The 22206-nt window shown below is 47.1% G+C and overlaps 1 protein-coding gene across 1 annotated transcript in view; it reads right to left on the reverse strand.

Annotated features, from left to right (window-relative positions):
• The window catches only part of EEIG1 (estrogen-induced osteoclastogenesis regulator 1), a gene marked incomplete at both ends in the record, with an annotated part of 32056 nt that extends 9850 nt beyond the window's left edge, over positions 1-22206 (reverse strand). The window contains 3 exons of the mRNA XM_084272504.1: positions 2159-2188; positions 2503-2623; positions 22061-22206. Of these exons, the coding sequence (XP_084128630.1) occupies positions 2159-2188; positions 2503-2623; positions 22061-22206 (297 nt within the window). The remainder of the gene's footprint in view (positions 1-2158; positions 2189-2502; positions 2624-22060) is intronic.

Genomic DNA, 22206 nt, shown 5'->3' on the forward strand with positions numbered 1-22206 from the left:
ATTCCCTTAAGTTTTCCTCCAGGCTTGGCTAGAAGAGACAGGAACATCTACAGCAAGGGCTATGCCACTTGCTGAATATTCACCGATAAGGAGAAAACAAGAGAATTGTTACTGTGTAGAGATAAACAGGACAGGAGAAAGCCACAGAGGGAGCTGCAATCCATCAGTGTGACAAAACTGGAAGACAGAGGAGACAAGGCACAACCACACCAGCAGAACAGCATGGCATAGGAGTGGCCCAGACACCAACACCTCTTCCTCCACCACAGCACTGACTTCTGAGATGGACATCGGAGGCCAGAGGGTAGGAGAACTCTCCAGCAACCCGTATGGCGTGCTGAGGTCAGAAGCTCTCCTCAGGAAGCAGACTCCCAGTATATAGAGGAAGGATCCCTTAACAAAAGGATGTTTTCAGATGTAACCTTTCAGAATAGTTTCCTCAGTTTTCCAGCCAGCTGATGGTGTTTCTTCCAGCTCAGGGAAAGAGCTTCCGCTTTATCAGTCCTTCCTGTTGGCTTCCGCTCTGTGACCCCTGACACTGAAGTGACATTAACGTCAAACCCAAAGGTGCACGAGTCAATGGAAACTCTGTCTTGAGCACAAACAGCTCCACCACTCTCAGACCCTCCTGAAGCAGGACCAGGTAAAGAGGGTGTTCACAAGTTGCATTTTCTTCTACATCTGCTGCCACAATTGGAGGAGATTTCAACTGAACGAGTACAGTATCCCCCAGTTTAAACTCTCATTGTTTAGAACTGGGATGGGGAAACAGTTGCACAACCACACACACTACAGACTGGTGCTGGAAACATTACGAATCCAAGGTCAGTCAGTTCTCCTAAAAGGACCTGCCTGCAACAAACCTGGTCCACAAGGCAAGACTGTGAGGCTTAATCACCCTGTCTGGTGTGACATCCCTCCATGCTGCCAAAATGCTCAGGTCATTTTCTGCTGAATTCCAGCAGAACGCAGGAGACCAAGCAAGATACAAGCCCAAGAGATGACAGGTACCTGAGATTTGGTCTCCCATTCTGGGCTGGAGCAACTAGGTGTCTTTCAAAATGTCACTAAACATAACTGGAGACCGAGTAAAAGGGAAGTAGGTTAGAACATGGCCTGAATAAGAGCCCAGGTTAATTCCACCACAGAGATGTGCCTTCAGGCTTCCTTTAGTTCTGCATTTCCAAATACTGTGGGGGAAGCTTGAGGATGAACACAGCGGGAGGAACAGGCTGATGCACTTACTCTGCTGAGGCATATCTCTTCCTCCAGCTATGCTGCTCTCTCCCTGGACAGGAATAACCTCCCCCCAGAATGAATTTAGTGAAAGAGAAACTGATGGCCCTAGAGACCATGTCCTAATTAGCAACAAAAAAGGAACGGGTGTGGGCAGCTACATTGCCCTCTATCACACAGCACCACGGGTACAGTAAGTAGGAGTGAGCACCCTTCAAAGCCAGTTGCCTCCAGGGTCTCAGGAAGGATATTGATCCGAATTCTTCTGAGGTCATGCGTGACCCGAACATCTGTTTATTAGAAACCAGCAGCAGTGACTCATTTTCAAATGGGTTTGGGCTCTGCGCAAGCTCCACTTCTAAGCCAACTGTCTCCAGCACACAGAAGAGAAAGGGGTGGCCCACTGACTCTCCCATTGCACAGGCAAGAAAATGGGGGAAGAGAACAAACTAAAACATCCCTGCTCATCAGTTTGGCTTTTGCCTCAATGCCTTATGTCCTTTGGAAGGTAGTGGTTTCTGCTGTAAGTTTCTGCCTGCACTCAAGAGGCAGAGAGATGCCTACCCCAGCCACAGCTGGTTGCTGTGCTCTGCAGAACAGAACTGGAGTCTGTGTTCCTTTATTAGCAAGACATTGCCAGAAGCCAGAGAGTTCACATCTGACTCAGAACTTCCCCAAAGTTTGAAGACATGCAGATCATCTTCCCAACCCCCTTCTCAAATCCACATCCAGTGCAATCTGGATCCTGTCCCAGAAAGTCGGCTTTTTTGGGAAATCACTTAACTCAGGCTTAAGCTAAGAACTAACAACCATCTCTCCAGATTGCTTTGTGCAGCGGCCACTGGTTTCTGATGGGTGTAAAGCACTAACAGAAGACAAGACCATCATTACTCTGCCACATCTGTCCTTTCTGTGCTCTTACCTTTGAGTAGGTTTTTCCGCCCTTCAGCTCCTATAATGGGAGACAAAACAAACAGGAAAAGCAGCTGTTATATGTGCTGGGGAAACAGGGGGGAAAGCCATTACTCAATCCTGAAATTTGTTCTCAGGACTTCACAAACCTCTGTCTCTCAAGGATTACCACCACCCTGGTCACTCCCACCCTCCACCAAGCACCCTTGTTGGAGAGGGAAGAGCCCCATTTCCTTCCCAGCAAGGTCCATGCAATTCTTCTAGCTGCCAAACTATCAGCTAGTAACCACCATCAGTAGGGGTACCTGATGCCCTGGGGGCACTACCTGCCAAAAGCAGATGCTAGATGCTCACCTTACGGACAGATACTCGGCAGATGCAGGGGTCCAGGAGTCCTGTGGCTGGGTTGGCACTCATTTTACACACAAAGGTGAATTTCTTTTTCCAGCGGACACAATTTTCCTGAACTTCCTCTCTAAGAGAATGCAAAAAAAAAAAAAAAAGCCAAAAACAAAACCAGTCATCAAACAAAAGTATACAGCCATATCAATTCTGACTATTAAGTATCTTTTTTTAAAGACTGATGACCTGGCCTGCAAAGATCCTCTGCAACACAGCTTGGTTCACACCACCCAAAAACACATCACGTGAGGGTGCTATGTTAGCAGAAGCTTTTCACTAGTCAATACAGGTAAAAGCCACCTAGGTTACAGGAAAGACTAATCATCCCATCAGCAGTTTGCCTTTACAACTCTCACAAGCTCTCTAACATTTCCTGCTTAGCCGGTTTAGCTCATTCACTGTGGTCCAGCCTGGACAGATCCAACCTCTGTAACTGAACTGGGCTGAAGGTTCTTGAGCTTATCTTGCTATGATGTGTCTGTTTTGCACAGCCTCTGTACAGCAAGTATGCTACGTGTCCTGGACAGCCTGTCCTTCCCAGGCAGCTGTCCTTCCTCCTATGCTGGGACTAAGCCAGTGAGGATGGCTAGCTCGAAGGAGGATGAGAAGGCACGTTGAAACGCTTCTGGGTGCACAGAGACAGGAGCATGACAAGCAAACACTGTGCTTCAAACTGGGGGGGGGGTGTTTCACACTGTAAAGCAATCTCAGTCTGGGAGGGGGTGGTTTAGCTTGCACAGCTTCTGAGCAGCCTACCCTGATCTCCAGGGCGAGAGATGCACATAACTGAGCCAGCAGGAGGAAGAGAAGCCGCCTTCCCCAGAACAGGAGTTGTCCAGGTACAGCTTTAGCTTCTGCAGAGCCCTTGGGGAAAGCTGGGTTTCACCCTTCAAAGGAGACAGGTTCAAAGGAGCCTGGAAACAAGGTGTGTGGGTCCTTCCACAGGGCTCTGGTTCCCCACTGATCCTCTGCAGGACCTGATCTGTTTATAGCTCCGAGCTTGGCCTTCAGCCAATTAAGGTCTCAAAGTAATGAGGCTGGGAGGGAGGGGAGGGAAGGCACTTTTGACAGCTATGAGCTAGCAAGTTTGCATCTCATCCTTATCTCTCCTCTTAGCACAGGCCAAAGGGGCAAGGGCACCTGATAAACTGTTTGCATTAGCAGGGAAAGGGGAGGCTTCCCACTATCTGACCCGGGCACAGCACAAACCAGAGATCAGTGGCAAAGGGGAGAACGAACTAGTCCTGGTACTGCCTCAAGCCTGGGACGGAAGGGCTGGAAGCCCAACAAGCCCTTCTCTAACCTCGAGGTGAGCCCAAGAGGACAGACAGAAGGACTGCATCCTGACCCAGGAGGTTCTCACTAGTCACCCCGAGCTATTTTGTGGGGCCTTAATGTGCTGGCCAAGGCAAAGACAGAGAACAGGAAGGGAGTAGTTGACAAATAAGCGAAACCTGTAATCCTCTGTAATGCAGATAAAGGCTGGTCATCCCTATTTAAAATGTGGGAAAACAGAAGGCAGCAATCCCTCCAAGGCAGTGAACTTAAACTCTTTCCAGAGAGAAGTGCGGCTAGCTATTGAAGTCACTGAAAAGTGAGACATCTAAGTGCCGAAAATACCTTTGAATCTGGGATTAATTCAAGATGGAATCTGGTTCTCATTGGCTCACTCAACTCACTGCAACTCCCTCAGACAGGAGAAGAAAAACTTCCAGAGGGATTAAAAAAAGCTTTGCCTATAATAAAATATTCACCAAGCCAGCCAAATTACGCAAATTAAATTTGGGATGTGAGGTGCCTCAAACCTGAGTTAGCAGCAGGTACCTTGAATGACCTAAAGGAAGGAAAACTCAGATACAGCTGAAAAAAGGAATTCAACAGGACAGAAAACCACTTTTGAACACATGTGTGCATGGATGGCACAGGGCATGCTGAAAACACAGAATATTTTAGCAGCATTAGTCGTCTTTAAAAAGGAACTGCTCTTTTTCTAGAGAGCAAGGCTAATGCTAACTCTGCTAACGACAGCGGAGCTTCAGGATGAATTCTGCAAGGAAGCTACAAAGCTCAGGCAGGTACAGCAGCCCACTGCCCCAAACCTGGCTCACAGACGCAGCTCAGAGCTCTACCTCCTGTCTCAAGCTAATATTGAAGCAATGAAGCTCCTGATGCCCCTCACATGTGCCTGACTCCCCACAGCTGCACTGTCAGGAGGATCCACAAGATCTGCTCTAGCGTGCGAGTTTCCTTACTCACGAGTTCTCCTTCGTACTACAATGCAGCTATGATTAAGCATCTGCTGGATGCTGTTAAGTCCAATGAAGGCTAATTACTTCAAACCATGGCAAAAAGTACTGATTAGTAATAGAGCTCCTTCATAGCTAATTTGCTGTTAGCATAAGCTCTGCTAACAGGCATTCTGCTTCTTATTAAGGACGTACGTTGGCTTTCGAAAACTGCTGTAGATACCACACGGCACAAGGGATTAGGAAAAGGATTTTTTTGGGCGTGTGGGGGGTGTTATGTTTCCCACAGCACTGCGAACCCCAACCCGAGCTGCAGGTGCATGCATAGCTTGGGGCTTTTCATGTCTTCGGAATGGCCTGCACAGGGCAGAAAGGAGTTTACAAGATAAAATTCAAAGCTGCTTTCCAGTGACAAGTTACACAATCGTTCAACAAATACTTGCAACTCCCTTTTTTACTGTAAAGGGTGGCTTGTAAGCGTGGGGGCTGGGGCTGTATCTTTAGACAAGGGACTGACAGCACTATTGTTTCAAGCCAAACTCTATAAAATTAATTCCACGTTTCCAAAAGATGGCATGTGGGGAAGCGAGGGGCTTTGTCTATCTACCTCCCACCAAGCCATCGTTAGGTTGGTAATTAGAGAACACTAAAATAGGCAAAAAAAGTGGACTGTGATGAGGAGCAGTTTTGTATTTACGCCGAGAATATTCTCTGATGTATAATTAGGAACCATCACACAGAAACCAAAAACACACAAGAAGCGTGGTGAGGGCTGCACCGAGGGAGGCGTTTCCTTCCATCCTAATCACAAGGCACCTAACAAGCAAAGCTGAAAACTAATAGCTTAAAACTCTGTCTAATTTTAAGTTTTACACTGTATTTGGAGAGCCAGAAATAGATGAGATGGCACTAGGTGCCAATCCAACGGGTCCGCAGAAGTTTTATTTTAAAAAAGCCGTCTGTACAGTTTTGCAGAAAGACTCCCAGAAGGTTGAATCCCTGCCAAGCTAAGCTTTGCCCTCTTCCAATTTGAGACTTATTCAAAGCTGTGTAATTACTCTTCCAGACCTAAATATACCTCCTCAGAATAAACCAATGCAACCCTGCGGCAGCTTTTGTGACAAGCGGAGTTCAAGAAAGAGCTTCTCGGGTTCTTCCAGGCCCAGAGCTGCTCACCTATCTCCAGCTTCCTCACCAGCCAGAACAGATGGTTTACAGCATCCTCCCGCCACCACCCTACCCCTTGAGTGAAGATTTACCAGAAAAAAGATCAGTTAAGAAGAGTTTTTACCACAGCACGATAGGAATTCAAGTAATGGGAACGCTGCATGGGAGCAGCCCGCTGTTTTACCTGCTTTTACACAAGCGAGGCCCTCAAGGCCTCTCTGGGCTGGGCCCTCACACAGCCATACTGCAGCAGGCGGGGAAGCACACAATGAACAGATTTTAGAGAAGAGATGTTTGCCAACTGTGATTTTAGTGCCACGGACAGAGTGGCACTGTTACAGAAAGCCACAAAGCTCGCTCTGAATGCCAGCGAGCTAAAGCAAACACTTCTAGAAAAAGGCCACGTATGCAAGCCATGCTATCTTGGGCTACCGTGGGCCTCTCCCACATGAAAACCTTGCTAATGAAACACCAGGACAGAGATTAAAACTTCCATTTACAGGCTCAAAGCCGAGTTGCGCCCAACTGGGTATCACCCTTCAAGCGCCCAACCGCTGAAACAGTTCTGCCTTGCTGAAACGGTCAGAAAAGCAGATGTTTCGCTCTTGCTCTATGGCAGTAGTCACACACAGGCAAGTTAAAAGGGCGAACCATTATAAAAGGCCACAGGCTTGCTGGGAGGGCAATGACAACATAAAATAGCTTTCTAATGCCAAACATTTCAGTAGAGCAATGTGTCTCCATCTGATGTTTCATGCATAGGCACAGATGTGGGAAAACCTCAGGCTAAATGAGACAGTATATAGATAAGCACACACAAAGAGCTTCTTATTCAGATTTCCTCATCATCATCCACACAAAGGGGGAGGGAGGGCAAGCTTTCCTATTTCTGATGCTCAATCCACATGCTCGCTGTCCCCTCTCTCGGAGACGCAGATCTGTGTCAGATCCTTGAAGTGGAACTAATCCTCCTGCCTGCTTGCCGCAGACATACCCTGCATCCTCCCTGCTCCTTCACCACCTTCAACATCACTGAAGCAGCATCTCACTCAGATAAGGCACCAGAAAGATGACACCCTTTTAAAGAGGCCAAGGAGCCAAGCTCCAGCTCAGATGCATTTAAGCACGACGGATTGAAAAGCAGCCCTCCAGCAGTGGGTCTTTGGGGAGGAAGGTAACCTGACCTCAGCAATTGAGGTACAAGCCTCTCAATCACAGGGGGAGGAAAAGGAAAAAAAAAAAAAGAAAAAGTAGTAAAGATCAAGCTATTTCATCAGACTGCATTTCTTTACACAGCTCTGTTTTCATGGGCAGAGACCCACCATTAGGACAGCCTCATGAATTCCCCAGCACTTCGGAAGGCTGAGTTAGAGCAGGGTCACTGACACTCCCTTAACTTGGGAAAGTCTGGAACAATCCTGCGTTATGCCCCAGAGAAGACAGTTACTATTTTAACCAGGTTATCTAGTGCAAAGCTGTAGGAGAGAGACCTTTGGTAAGGGCAAGGAAAATCCCTGAAAAACCTGTCTCAAGATGCCCAGGTCAGTAACCAGGGTTCACAGCACTGTGCTCACAGCATGCCAACATTTATACCATCCTACTGGCACAGCAGGTCCTGCTACAGAGGACCTAATCACTGCCTATGAAACAGAAAATACAAAGGTGGGTGAACATGTATGTATAATAGAAAATGAGCTTTCATTTAGGCATTAGCTGGTCTGGATACATGACCCAGAACCTGTAGGTAACCCTAAATAATGAGCTTAGAACAGAGCACTTCACTGCAGCACACATATTATTAAAGGAAACTGTAGCTCTGAGGCTTTGCCATCCAGATGCCTGGCAAGGAAAAAGAGAGAAATCAACAGCGAACAAGACACAGCATGGGCAGACAGCACACAAACAGCAGTGTGGGGACCTGGCCCGTTAGTAAAGGCTTAGGGCTGCCATCTTTTGTATCTTCTTGTCAAGCCACGCAGGCCAAATGCAGGTGGAAGGAAGCATGATGCTGCAATAGGTGTCAGGTCCTGGGAAGCTCAGTGGAAACACGTCCCAAGAGTGAGAGGTGACAGTCCACACTCCTCAGGGAACATCATACAGGATCATAGAAAGCCAATGGTATATGCAGTGCATGGAAATCAAAGGCAGTTTAACCTGGACACGTACAAGGACTTTACAACAAGTTATTTACGTGGAGGGGTTTTGCTTTCCCTGTGCAAAGGGCTACAAGTCACCCCCAACAATAAAGTTACTCTCTTTTGACTGGGCTTACATCATGGACCAGAACAACTGCCAGCCCAAAGAGCTGGACCTCTCCCCCACCGCAAACAACCCTGTATTCTCCAGCTGACAAGTGCTGGTTGTTGTGCCATAGACATTAGCAGTTATGATAGAAAAATGGCTCAGAGACAGATGATGCAGACTGTGTTACTAGGAGAACTAAGCAAGCCTTTGTCACTTGAAACAAGTCTGATTTGGATGTTTCACTGCAAGTGTTTTAAACAAGGGTTCAGCAGTAAGGTCATCACATCTACCACTTATTTACAGAATTAACTTCTGAATTCCCAGCAGTCCATTTTTTTGGTGAAAAAGGACACCTACCCACATCCTCATCTGGACATCAGCTCACACCTATGGATTTACTTCTTCCTGCACACCAGAGGGAAGATGCATATGGGCTCTTTAAAAGCCAAATTCAAAGACCAATGCTTTTAGCATGAAGCATTCACATGAACCAGCATTTTGGAGGGTGAACAAGGCAAGCTCCAGCACTTCTGGAGGGCTTTACAATGCTTGCTTAGCTCAGCCTCACACCCAGAGGAGGACATATGTCCACTCCTGCTGTTCACTGGCACTTGGGAAGGTGGGGGGAGAGTGAACAGGGAAGAAGGAGTAGGGGAAAGTCAGCTCAGGAAACTGGATTCCACTTACGCAGTTAACAGCACAGGCTGCATAATCCCTATTTAACTGGAGAAGAGACAAATACAGGAAAAAGGATTAACAGCAACAGCACAGGAAAGAAATAAGCTCATGGAAGAAACTCCAGCCACAGATGAGAAACCGAGGTAAGCAACAGTCAAGACCATTCATGGTGGGGACAAGGGATGACGACAGCACCAAGTAAGAGAAAGGCAGGTGAGGAAAGAACTGGAGCAAGACCAACAAAGCAAGCTTGAAATGAAAACAGGATACACGATTTAGAAATTCTCCTTAGGAATAAGCTGTATCTAGCAGGCAATTGATTGGCTTTTTATGTCTTTAACCTTATTTCCAGAAGCAGCCTATTTCTGTGGAAGCATGGCTTTTGGGCTGCATGTTACAGTTCCCTCCAAGGCAGTGATCAGTCTTGATAAAGGTCCACCAGTACAAGCCAGGGAGCGATAGTACCTACTGGAGAATGGGGGTAGCAGTCAGTCACCAGTAAGAAACCCTCCAGCACCAGCATTCCTTGTCGTATATTCACAGCTTCTGGGAAAGGCAGTAATTCAGTTAGGTCTGGACTCCAGGCACATGTACCCAGACGTGTCTCTTGTGACAGACATGACATCTTGCACCTCACACACAGGCAAGAGCTTCCCAGTACAGTCCATCTCATGTACTCCAGATCACTGCACTGGGCAGCTACACTCTCCAGTACATCCAGGGCTCCTAAAACTTAGCACTGGGGGTTATTTTAGAAAATCTATTTCCAATCATTTCTTCTATCTAAACTGTAAAACCTTCAAGCTCCTCCTAACACGAACTATGTTAAAAATACTATGAGAAACAATGGAAGTTATTAAAAAATAGCATGCAGCTGGTGACCAAGTGCTACAGCAGATGTTGCATAACGAAATCAAAATTGTGCCAAATGAAGGAAGTCAGTCACAGACTAATGACCCTTTAAAAATTATGCTATAGAACAAGTCAGATGAGTTTTGGAAGGGTAAGGGTGGAGCAGGGAGAAGGCAAGGGGAAATAGTTCTAACAGCCTTGGCTGCAGAGTGGCAAGGGACATGTACATGGGAGAGGACATGCCCAGCAGAGCCAGTCTGCTCCGAGGTATTTATAATTTACATTGTCATCTCGAAGCAGAGGAGAAAAGCTGGACATCCAGGAAAACAAGGAAAAGAAGGGACTGTAACAGTAAGTGCTGTGCAATGCATCTACTGTTACACACTGTTGCCAGCAGACCAACCCGAAGCAGCACATACCCAAGGACTTCTGGCCCCATCCACAGAGCACAAGCTCTTTTCGGTCAGAGGCCAGGGACGTGTGCCAGGAGCAAAACCATCACAAGCAGAGAACCAAACTCTTGAGTGTAAAGGAGGGAATAGCTGGATAGATGACTCAGTTACTGAAACACAAGTCTGTAACAACGTGCGTATTGAACGCCGAAAGACGCATTTGCTTTTTTTGAACTCTGATCATGCACTGAGTCACCACACCAACTCCTACTTCTATTGTTCTGATAGACTACGTTGGAGCTGGATTAGCCAAGAAGGAGCCACGTGCTAGGCTGCCAAGCCCACCACCAGTGCTTTCCTCTCACAAGCAAATTCACAAGGATTTCAGTCACGGAAGAAGGAAGAACAGGTCTGTGCTGCACATCTCCCTCGGGTGTGCCCGGGTCAGCCACCAGCCACCACGCTCAGGTTGCTGTACATTGGTATTGTCCTTCAGCCTGTCTCCAACACGGTGTTCCTCTTGCTCCCATGGTTGCTGTGTGCTGCAGCCCTGGGATTCCCTGCAAATCACACCTGGCATGCTCTGAAGAACTTGTCTAACTCAGGACATAAACACTGTTCAGATCTGACTTCCCACAGCTATGACCATTGAACAGCCAGATGTGTTGCATGTGTAGAACAGGCATGGGGGCTCTCAAACTCCTCTGTTTGAGTCAGCTGGACTTACAGGGGATGAGCAAACCTAAGCTGAGAGACCTCCATGGGACTGGGGAAAGGAAGGCACAGAGGGAGGGGGTGTTCAAACTCATTACCAAGTTGATTGTGCGGTAAAAACCACAAATGTTAAAACAGGGAAGAAAAAAATCCCGCTTCTCCCAGGGCCTGTTTGCCCTTCTGAGTTGTGATTTGTCCAATCTCGCCTGTGGTTCTAACCAATAAAGGAACTAAAGCATCAGAAGGCCCCAAACACTTCACGAACACTCTAAGGTTTGTTCTGTACAGACACTGACAAGATGAAGGAAGATTAAGCCACCATATTTCAGATGCAGTATGTGTTTCTGAAGCCTGGAAAGCCTCCTCACATCTGGCAGACTCTAGATGCAAAACGAAGATTCACCGATTATCCGCTGCTGATGTATTTATAAACTTTCCTCATCCCGTAAGTGTTAGCTGTCATTCTGAGAGATTCCAGATTTGCCTTTTGCTGACTAAATTTAAACTCCTAGCGAAGAAAGACAGCAATGTAAACTCCAGCAAGGAGAGCTCTGATAAAATCCCTACCACGCAGGGTACAAGAGATGGTTACAACTCTGTGATACAAAAAAGCCGTGCTTGTAAACAACATGTTCTTATGAAGAAAAAAGAAAGATATCTTCAACACAAAAAACTCTACATACCCTGGCTCCCCCTCAGAAAAAGACAATCAAGGCATGGGGAAACTCAGTATCTCTGGGCTTTGCTGGGATAGGAAATCTGGCAAATGAAAATCCTAAATGGAATTGACACAAGACTAGGAACACCCCCCCTGATGCAAGTGATGTATATGGAGACAAATCTTGCCTCTGAGGCAGATTCATGGCACATGAAGACATACTGCTGCCAGAATAGTTAAGTGACATATTTTTGCCAATATCAACCCTGTTTCAAACAGGAGAACTTGCCGATACAGCCGTACCAGGGAAGTCTTTACAGTGCAAATTAATCTGCATGTGAGGCCAAGTTAATTTCTGGAATAATTTCACTAATACCGTGTGATGTACATCGTTGCAGTTTGGCTCAAGTGCACTGAAGAGCCCTTCAGTAAATAAGCTGCCTGAAGTCAACCCCAGTGCTAAAAGTAGGTGTAGTTACCAAAGAGGTAATAACACCCTATCGTGTCCAGACGTGTTCCCCTGTGAGTCACATCTAGTCAAAACCAATACAACAGTCCAGGAGAAAGCCCTTTATATCTTAACAGCAGCTTCTTCATCCCACAATGAACACATGTCTTATGATGGTTCCTTTCTAAAGGCGCTTTTCAGCAGTACAAACCAGGTCACTGGGTTTAAGGACAAGGAACAAACATGTTCTCCCAGAACCTCAGTCTCCTCCATCAATTTCTATCACTGTTGGGGTTTATTAGCAAAACAGCTGCTCAGCCACAGCAAATTAGAAGAGGCTGCAGAGAAAAGCCTGCTACCCCCTGAATTGTCCCCATACCCACAGGGGATAACCCCTAGACCCTGCGGGTCCAGGGTCTCCCTTCTCTTCTGCCCCAACTCCAACCCAGTGTTGTCCCAGAGTGCCAGAGCCAGCAAGAGGAGTGGAGGGAAAGGGGTCTGAGACAGAGCAGTTAGAGCTCTGAACAAACACAACTCTCTAAGAAAGACTGATATCTCGTGATGCAACTTGTTCTAATCAGAGCAAGGTGATTTCATAAATTACACCTTGGTTAAAAGCAGAATATGGGAGAGCTCTGCATTTTGCAACAGGAGTTGGTGCTGGTTAAAGCCTTGAGAGATGTTAGCATAGGCTCCCACTGCTCGGCTGCCAGGAACAGGTTTCTGAGGATCAGAGAGATTTTACCTCTGCTGTGGCTGTCACTACCAGCTCCTTTCAGACAGAGTCCCTTGATTCTCCCCTACTGAGAGCAAACGATGCTGGGGATGCATACCTGTCACTTCTGAAGGGAAGACAACGGGGACATTTGTTTTGAAAGAACAGACACACTGGCAGGGAAAGCAGGAAATGCCACTGCTATAAACCTGTATCAGAGACAGTGCCCAGACAGAGCGTAATCAGCTGCTCCCTGACAGCAGAAGAAGGGTGTTCAACAGAGCAGAAGGCAGTGAATGTAAGAACACAGAGGAAACACACTCCTCACCACAGCAGCAAGGAGCACTGCCCGCTACTGAAGGCATAAGATGAGCCCCACTGCACTTGAAAAGAATTCAGCATTTATGCAGATTGCCTGGTGTTAGCAGAGTATGAGATAAAACACAGCAGAGCACTGACAGAAGCCAGGAAAAGAGCTTTCCTGCAGAGGGGTAACCAGATAATTAATCTGTACCAGAGGCAAGCAGACTACCTCCCAACAGCCCTTATTGCTCAGTCTGGGCTCTGCAGTAGCCAAGGCTGATCTGCTGCAGCAAGTCTACATCAAAGTGCGAACGCTTAAACTATTGCTCCGTTCCAGGGCAATGGAGCATGAAGAGATCTGGAAAGATTGTTGAATTATAGATATCCTCAATTCCTCCCTCATTCCGTGACACGCAGGCACAGCACAGACAATGATGGGAAGAACAGGAACTAACAAGAGAAACAGAAAAAGCACGATGAAAACCACAACCAAGCTGGCAAACCCTCTCCCCAACCTATACATCCGTGACCCAAAATTCACTGAAAACCATGACACCACACCCAACCTTGCCTCTGCTGTTTCAAGCATGGATAAAGCATGAAAGAGTCTGATACAAGGCTGGGAAAAAATATATTTCTCTAACCCTGAGTTTTTCCAGACAAGCCTTTCCTTCTCCCTCTTTGCATTTTTATTTTGATGACCAATATTATCCCTTAAGGGCTGGAAACAGAAGTGACTGGACAGACAAGGCAATTGGAAAGCTTCAGCTCTGGCCTCCCCATTGTGTGCTCCTCACACTCCCCACTTGTATTTCAGGAGGAATGAAATCTCCCTTGGCAGTGCAGGAGCACAGGTAGGCATGTGCTGACCAGTCCTTCGCCCGGCCCCTGGCTGAGGGAGTCTCTGTTGATCATTAACCCAATACCCATTAATGAAACATCTTGCCACAGTCATTTCATACAGTTTTATTCTGGAAGCAAAAATGAAGGTATGTGCCTACCCCAACCTGAAACCCTGAGGCTACATCCCTTTCGTGGTGTTTCCCCTTACCAGTTCCTTTGTCTGCTTTCCCACTGCAAAGCCAGACTGGAGCAGAATGCTCTGAAAGGCACTAAACAAGACCTCAAATTTCCTTTTCCACGTTCGGTATGCTGAATGGCAGGAGAAGGGACTTGCCTCGCTGAGGCAAACACACGACTCTAGGAAGCAGCAATCCCAAAAGGAAGTTTTCTAGCTTTAGCTGTTTATTTCAGAGAGCACACGTCAGGCTGGTTACCAACCACATGCAGGGTGAGGGTCTCTGGAGGCCTCTGAAGCTGCATTGCTAATTAGTGCTGCAGGTTTCTAGCCCTTCCAGGACAGTAAATCCATGCACTCCCCTCCTCTCGTATAAGCACCCTCAGTGCTCTCAGGCTGAACAGACAGGGCTCATTTCTTATTTAGAATACAGCACGCAGCAGTAAAAGTATTTTTAGCTTCAGTCCCATCTCCTGCTACAGCATGGGACCTCCTTCAAGGCCTCCTTTCACCAATGAAATATGATAAATTCAAACTGCTCTCTTGCCAGCTCAGCTACTTTCTGTCCACAAGGAAAGCATCCGTTATACAGACTGTCTATGCTACTGCTTATCTAGAACATCCTGTCTATGCCTGCGTCCTCCCAACCCTCTAGTCTCCAAGTGCCTCCTCCTTTGTTCTCCTCTTCATCCCCATAATCCCATTCTGTTCCCTGGATCTTCTCATCTCAGCCTTCAATTGAGCTACACGAGCGACTCATGTGAAGCATGTGAAAGTGACCCCTGTGAAGATCAGCAATCCTGAATCCCACGGAACAATTCCCTTTCTTGCTCATCAGATTAAAAATACACCAAACAAGAAGGCTGTTCATGCAGTGAACACAGGCACAACTGTTTGTCTAGTGGGAAGTGCCTTTCAAACCCAGGCACTAAAATGAGACGCTGAGTCCCACTGTATGGTACCAGAGAGATCACGACGCCAAGTCCTGCGTTACGATAGCGATGTGTATTGTGTCTCCCAGCAAACACACTTGGCATAATATGACTAAACTGCATGGGGAAAAAGCCTGTTGTCCTTCAGGATAAGCAGCTGGTACTAGGGTGGGGTAAGACATACAGCCACCTGAAATAACACCTGAAATAATCACCTTTACAGCATGGATTGCTGATGCGAATTCACAGGCTGTTGCAGAAGAAGCAAGCAGATCCAAATATTGGTCCAGGGCACTCCTAAAGGCTTCTGTCCTACTGTACAACAAAGAACAGCTACAAAATAATTCCTGACCCATTTCAGAGCAGGCTGTAAGCCCAGCACAGAGCCGACAGCCCACAGAGGATGCAGAAGATATCCTGTTTGAAAAAGGGAGGCTGCACACAGAGCCACATCCGTCTGTCCCTGCACGGGTGAGACCTCACTGAGCAAAGCGCAGGTGGATGCTGCAAGAGCTCACCACTCCACCCAGCCAGGCTGCTCTGAGAGCACAGAGACCTGCCCCGAAGTGAGGGAGACTTCTGATCTGAGGGAGTCACTGGGTTCTTTCCCAGAACACCACCAGATGTAGCTTCCTGCAGTAAAATAATCATAGAATGTGCTGTGTTGGAAGGGGCCTTTAAAGGCCATTCAGTCCAGCCTCCCTGCAGTGAGCAGGGACACCTTGAACTAGATCAGGTCAGAGCCCCCTCAAGCCTGACCTTGAATGTCTCCAGGGATGGGGCCTCTACCGCCTCTCCTGGCAACCTGTGCCAGGGATCCATCACCCTCACAGCGAAGAACTTTTTCCCAATAACTTTTTCCTAATATCCAACCTAAATCTCCCCTGTTCTAGTTTAAACCATCACCCCTCATCCTGTCGCTCCATGCCCTTGGGAACAGTTTTTCCCCAGCTTCCTTATAGGCACCTTTCTGGCACTGAAGGCCACACTACAAGGTCTCCCTGGAGCCTTCTCTTCTCCAGGCTGAACAAGCCCAACTCTCTCAGCCTATCTTCGTAGGAGATGTGCTCCAGCCCTTCAAACAATATGAAATAAATCTGAACCTACCTCGTTTACCTCAAAACTGGTACCAGAACAACTTGCCATTGGCAGCTTATGGGCTATTAAGATACCAACCACTGTGCAGCAAGACCAGAGGCTCCCAAAGGCGTGCACGAATTCCTCAGACATACAGCTACAAAGCTCGAGTCAACACTGGTGGCAGCTCAAGAGCACAAAGGATAAACAGACTGCAAGCCATTTAGGTTTTCCTCTGTACTTCAGAAATAAATAGCTGTTTGAAGGGGGGACAGAACTGATAGTATTGCCCCCCTGCAAATCAAGCAGATCACAGGGCCCCAGTCTCAAAGTAGAACATTAATTTCTAATGAGGAAATTTTGAGCCAAGGGCTGCTGAAGTCACACAGATAAGGCTCTTGCTGCCAGTTCAGAATCAGCGATGAGGGGGAAGTTTGAAAGCCGCCTGTATCTGAACATATTTACTGATGCTGTACACACAGCGTATCGCTTACAGGGCTTTAAATTACAGCTTCTGGTCAACAAAGCAGCCCCTGCCTGCGCAGCAGCAGGAGGAACAGGAGTCAGAGCATGAACAGAGGCTGTTCTTTACTCAACAGGATACAGCCCCCATAGCAGGAAGGTTTGAATGTAATTCTGTTCGTCTTGCAACAGGCTCCAATGCGGTGACTGGTGACAGGAAGAGGTAAGTCTGACACAAAGCAAATCAAGCCACCCCAAAGGCTCTGCGGTCAGACCCTGAGCAGCCAGAGCCCAGCGAAGGCGAGAAGAATGCTTAAGAGCAGCTTAAGATCATTTGAGCCTGGGACCTTGCAGTGCTGTATCACTTCTGCACTTTTTCCAATACCCTCAACCTGCCAGAGGTTACACCTCATCCACAGCTTCTGCTCTCATGACTTTCACCCACGTCTAGCTGCACTGCTGGAATGAACCCCCTTTTTCTCATCTTTGCTGCCCAGTTTCTCTGTGTTTGTTTCAGAATGCAAACAGTGTGGGTTCTATTGCCTTAACGTTATCCTGAACTAGGCTGCCTTATTGCAAATCACTTCTAGAGGCTGGATTTAAATGCCTCCTCCATGAACACCCCCACAGCCATTCCTGAGGCTGCAGCCAGGAAAGGAGGACGTTATCTGGAGCATTAAAACTCACTCTCACAATCTGTGTACTAGGAATAGATTTTTACATAGGGAAGGTTTACGTTTTCAGACACGTTTGCAACAAAAGTACTTTTGAAATTCCTTATCACACCACATGCTCTGGCAGAGGATAGCATCAAGACCACATCATCCTAAAACATGGAACTGGGAGAATGGTTTAGAGCCACAAGCAGGTTCCTTCCTCTACTACACCCTGGCAATCCCACTCAAAGCAAGAAGCAGAACTCAGATTGTGATTCTCTCCTTTCACTGCAGCCAGTTTTCTTCCCCTCTTTGGGACAGTGACTCTAGAAGAAGCTATTGAGTTACCTACACTTTCAGGCAGATGGTGGCAAAGGTTTAGATCTCAACTGGGCTGTATCAGTCTGTTAGTGTCTCATTAACCAACAGTTAACAATCTTCCAGTACAGAAGAGCCAAAGGTGGTGAACCTAGTGACTTGAAGGGTCCCATAACATCTGGCACAGCTACTATTTAATGAATTATTTGCTTTCCAAGCCTCGACACTGAGACACAGCTGCATTTCAGGGGTGGTACAACTTGCACCTCCTTTCACAAAGGTTTCTGAATCACCAGCCATGTGCTATTTTTTCTAGAGAAACGAAAAACCTGTGTATACAGCTAGGAAAGCAAGCAGCTGTAGGCCTGTACCTACAGAAGGATGACAAAGCTGTGCTTACACAAAAGCTGACCTCGGTCCACAGGGAGCAATCAATGTGAGGAGCCTCCACAAATACCAGCATTTCCTTTGGCTTTCTGGATGCAGCTTTATACACACACAAGCAAAAAAATAAAAGGCACGTAGTGCAGGAAGTGGCCTTTCACTCTTACTCAATTAAAAATTGCAAGGCTAAGAACATTCTCTGGTCAGACTTATAGCATCAAAATATTCTGAGGCTGGACCACCCCAACAAGGTCAGCTCTTCGCAGACCAAGCCGGCACGCAAACAGCTGCTGGGCTGGGGAAGGCTGTGTTCTTTGGTTCAAACTGGGGCAGGGGTGCCGGCATCAGGAAACCAAGCTGAAACACTGCATGTGCTTGGAAAACCACGGTCCCAAAGGAAACACAGGCTGAGGTGCCTTCAGTAGACAATGAAGAAGGTGGGTAATGCTCTCAGAGTTGCTCAACTCATGCAAAACAGTCTTTCCCCTAGAGCCAGACAGGGGCTTTCAGAGTACAATCCCTTCCTTGAAATTCAGAAATACTGGAGTGAAACTGTTGGCACACTAACAGGACGACGTAGGATGAAGTGTCAGGAGTCTGTGGATAACACCTGGCTTTCCACTTCCTTCACATCACGCACCGGCAGCGCTCTCTGCCAGCACGCAGCCAGAAATCAATCAGCACCGAGGTAAAGAGCAGCTGGCTGTCACTCAACATTAACTGACACTACAAGCAAGGGGAGGGGGTGGAGCAATTTAATCACACCTTCCCTCTTTTATGATACCCAAAAATGTACATGTACATACTACACCAGCCTGTAGCTTTAGGCACTCATTTGGATATCAGGCTCCTGCCTGTGTCAATCCATGGATCCAAAGCTTATTGTATCATCTCTCTAGGAACAAAGATGCACATCCCCCCCCAAAAAAAGAAGCTTCAAACTGGTACAAAACGCAGCAGCCCATCTGCTTCACAAAAACGGTTGCCATGAATACATCCCTACTGCTCCGCGCCTGCTATTTTTAAAGCTACTTGGGAGGAAACTGAATTCACTGGCAGTTGGGCTATTTAAATATCTGGATTAATATTATTCAAGGAATACACCGGTACTTCTCCACGGGGAAATACAGCACCTGCCTGGCCTACACCTGGCTCAGATGCTTCTCAAAAGACAAACTTTTGTAATCCAGCGGGAGGGCGATAAGCCCACAGACAATAGATGCTTTTCACACAGAGCACTGTAAACTGAAACAAGAGAGTCTTATCCTCAGAAGCCCTGCCAGGGCATAAGGAGACTTTACAAAGGGAAGGGAAAGGATGAGCAAAAGGAAATTTACAGCTGCAACTTTAGTCACCAAGATGTCCATGGTTTAATGCAAGGCCTGAGCACAGCAGTGTGGAAAAAGGTACTTCCCTGTGAAGAGAAAAAACCCCACAAAACAACCAGAAAGCCCAAGAGAGGCAGATCCCCAAAGCAGAAAGTGCTGCCAGGACACAGACCTTTTCTAGAGCATGCTGAATTCCTAAGAGTCTTAAGTCTTAATGCATGTCAGGCTGGTCCCCTCCAGCCAGGCTGGGTAGAGGGGCTGTGAGCAGCTCACAGCCCTGGGAGGGGGGTCCCGGCACCACCAGACCCACAGCACAGTGATGCAGCAGGTCCCTGCCACCCAGGCTGAAGTGGACTTGGGACTGGGATGGGCTGAAGGGAGCTGGCTGCACAGCCTCCACTCACTGGTCAACTTAACTGCATGCCACCCAGCAACCCATGGGATATATCACATCCCCACCTCTCCCCACAGATGTGCACAAGCTGCCAAGTAAACCTGTTGTAAATAACTGGGAAAATCAGTCTCGGGAGTTACTTGCCTTCTCAGGCAACACTCTTCTTCCCACATGATAGTTCAAGACTGAGAAAACACAAAACTGATTTAGTGTGTCCTATGAAGGGTTCCTAGTCCTACTTCCTCCCCCTGTTCACAGCCTGCAAATGACATGAGGCACCTTGTTCAGATCAGTCCTCTAAAAACTCACAGGCAGAAAGAGCTACTGGTCTGCTCCATCAGAGCTGCTCCCCTCCTATCGCCGCCGCACACCGCAGAAGCGGCCCAAATCGATCGCAGAGCCAACACCAGACACAAGCAGCTCACGTAAGATGACCTGACAGACTTTACAGCCTCAAAGGCATTTTTGGAAGTGGTTGACTTCAGAGAAGCAGTCACAGCTCCTAAATAATGTACAGACTCCTAAGACAACACGAACACAACATCTCCTTCCCCAGATCCAAAGAGTAGCAAAAGGTCATGGAAATGACTGGAGGAGCATAGAGCAGAGCCAAGGCATGATCTGGGACCCTCTCCACACAGTAACTCTTCTCCCCACTGTTCCTGGAAATTCTTCCCTCCTGAAGTTTCTCTAACTGCAACAGGGGGGAAATATTTGGAAATGACTCAATACCACTGAGACCAGTAACTTTTCAAGCAGGAACAGGTTTCCATGTGCTTCCAGTTAAGAGGACAGACAGGTTAGGGGAAAGGCAGCAAACCCAACGGCCGACTTCCCCTTTGCTCGTTTATAAGCAATCAAGCTGGTTGAGAGTAATGTATGTGTTTGGTTTAAATTACAGATGATTTTGCTGCTGGAACACATCTGCAACGCACCATGCTGAGCGAACTGCTGAACCCCAGCCAGCTCTGAAAACAACCCAGTGCAACCTGAGCGGCTGGCAGCACCAGCAAAGCCCAGCCACGGCTCCTAGAAGCTGCATTCAGGGATGACAAGGAGAGGGAGATTGACATCTCTCAGTGCAGGCTTCCCGAGACACCCTCCAGTTCAACTCATTCTATTATGACTCCAGGAAGCAGAGGGGTTAATATCTTTCCAAGTTCAAATACTGTTTGAATTCCTTAGATAAGCTGCTTCCACCAAACCCAAGGATCTAGCCTCAGGGGAGAACACTGTAAGGAAAAGCTCTTTTGATAGATTTTCTTCATAAGAGAATTTAATTCAAAGTCCATTTTTGCAGGTGTTCCACACCCACAGCTTCTACAGACTTCAAATGAAGTCACATCGTCCCTCTGGAAGAAAAAACAAGCTTTGAGCAATGCCCTACCACTTCACATTTCTGTCTCACAAATGTTTACACTTGCCCAATAAAATCTTCTCTCCTGAAATGAGAAGCACAAGGAAGAGGAAAACCAGACCAAACCAGGCTTTAGCTCTGGGATAAAGCAGTTAACAGCCAGCACAAACTAATCCTGTACCTTTAAAACTGAGCAGTCACTCAAGAAAGCAAAAAAAAAAACCCTCAAGTTTTGAAAGCCACTGAAGACTTCCTTCACATCTTGAGGCAGAAAGAAAGCAAGTTTGGGCTGTGATGGAATTCGCGTTTGCATACTGCTGGTGGTATTCTGCGTGCAGAGTTGGAAACAAAGCAGGTTTTTATTAGCAATTAGTAACAGGAGTAGGGTCAGACCTGCCTGAAGGAGACAGAAAAATGCCAATACACAATGGCAGAACAACCTTGCAGGATGTGCAGCAGAACAAGCCCAATATGCCAGATCACATAAAAAGAAAACACCGCAGTTGTAAACTCAGAGATGCAATGGCATCAGTTCAAGGAGATAAACTGTATCTTTAACACTGACAACTTTGACTCCAGGCAGCAGTTTTCCCTTGCACAGCAATTTGCAATGCAAAGCAAGCTACTTCCACTCTTACCAACACCAGAAATTCGAAAGCAATGGGTAGAGCAAAGCTTGAAGGGTTAATTTGCTTAGAGTTGGGGGTTTTTTTTGTTTTTTTTTTTTTTTTACAGAGTTGAATTTCAAGCCAGACATGAAAGCACTATATAGCACAGGGTCTGAAATAGCATGTGAGAACTCGGGGAAGGAGGGGGAGAAGAAAAAAATAAAAGAAGAAAAGAAATAAAAGAAGAAAAAAAAACCACAAATAGAGTATTTTGTCCACAAACCCCAGTTTGTTTCAGGGGAACGACCTCCCGCTCCCTTCCCACATCTCTGCAAAACTCAATCTGGCTCCAGTCAGCCAACACCACCCAGGTTCAGAGCTCTCCAGCTATGTTCTTCCCCCGCTCCGGAGAATGATGTGGCATGTGGGGCCCTACAACAGAACTATTAAAATCCCATCAAGGGGTAGGCAAGTGGTAGCCATATGCTAGACTGCTCGAGCAAAGAATAACCAGGGAAAGAAACATAGCCAGGAATCAAGTCTGCAAGCAGCTTCTTACCTGGTAGATAAGCTAGCAAAGTCTCCTCCATCTAGCAGCCTGATTTTGCAGAACAGCACCCCATTCACAAAGGGGACAGCAGTCAGCTCTTCTAGGGTGAAACTTGTCTGAAACTTGAATTTCTTCTTCTTCATCAGGAAAGCCAT

The sequence above is a fragment of the Gallinula chloropus genome, assembly GCF_964237585.1.
Source record: "Gallinula chloropus genome assembly, chromosome: 18".
NCBI lineage: Eukaryota > Metazoa > Chordata > Aves > Gruiformes > Rallidae > Gallinula > Gallinula chloropus.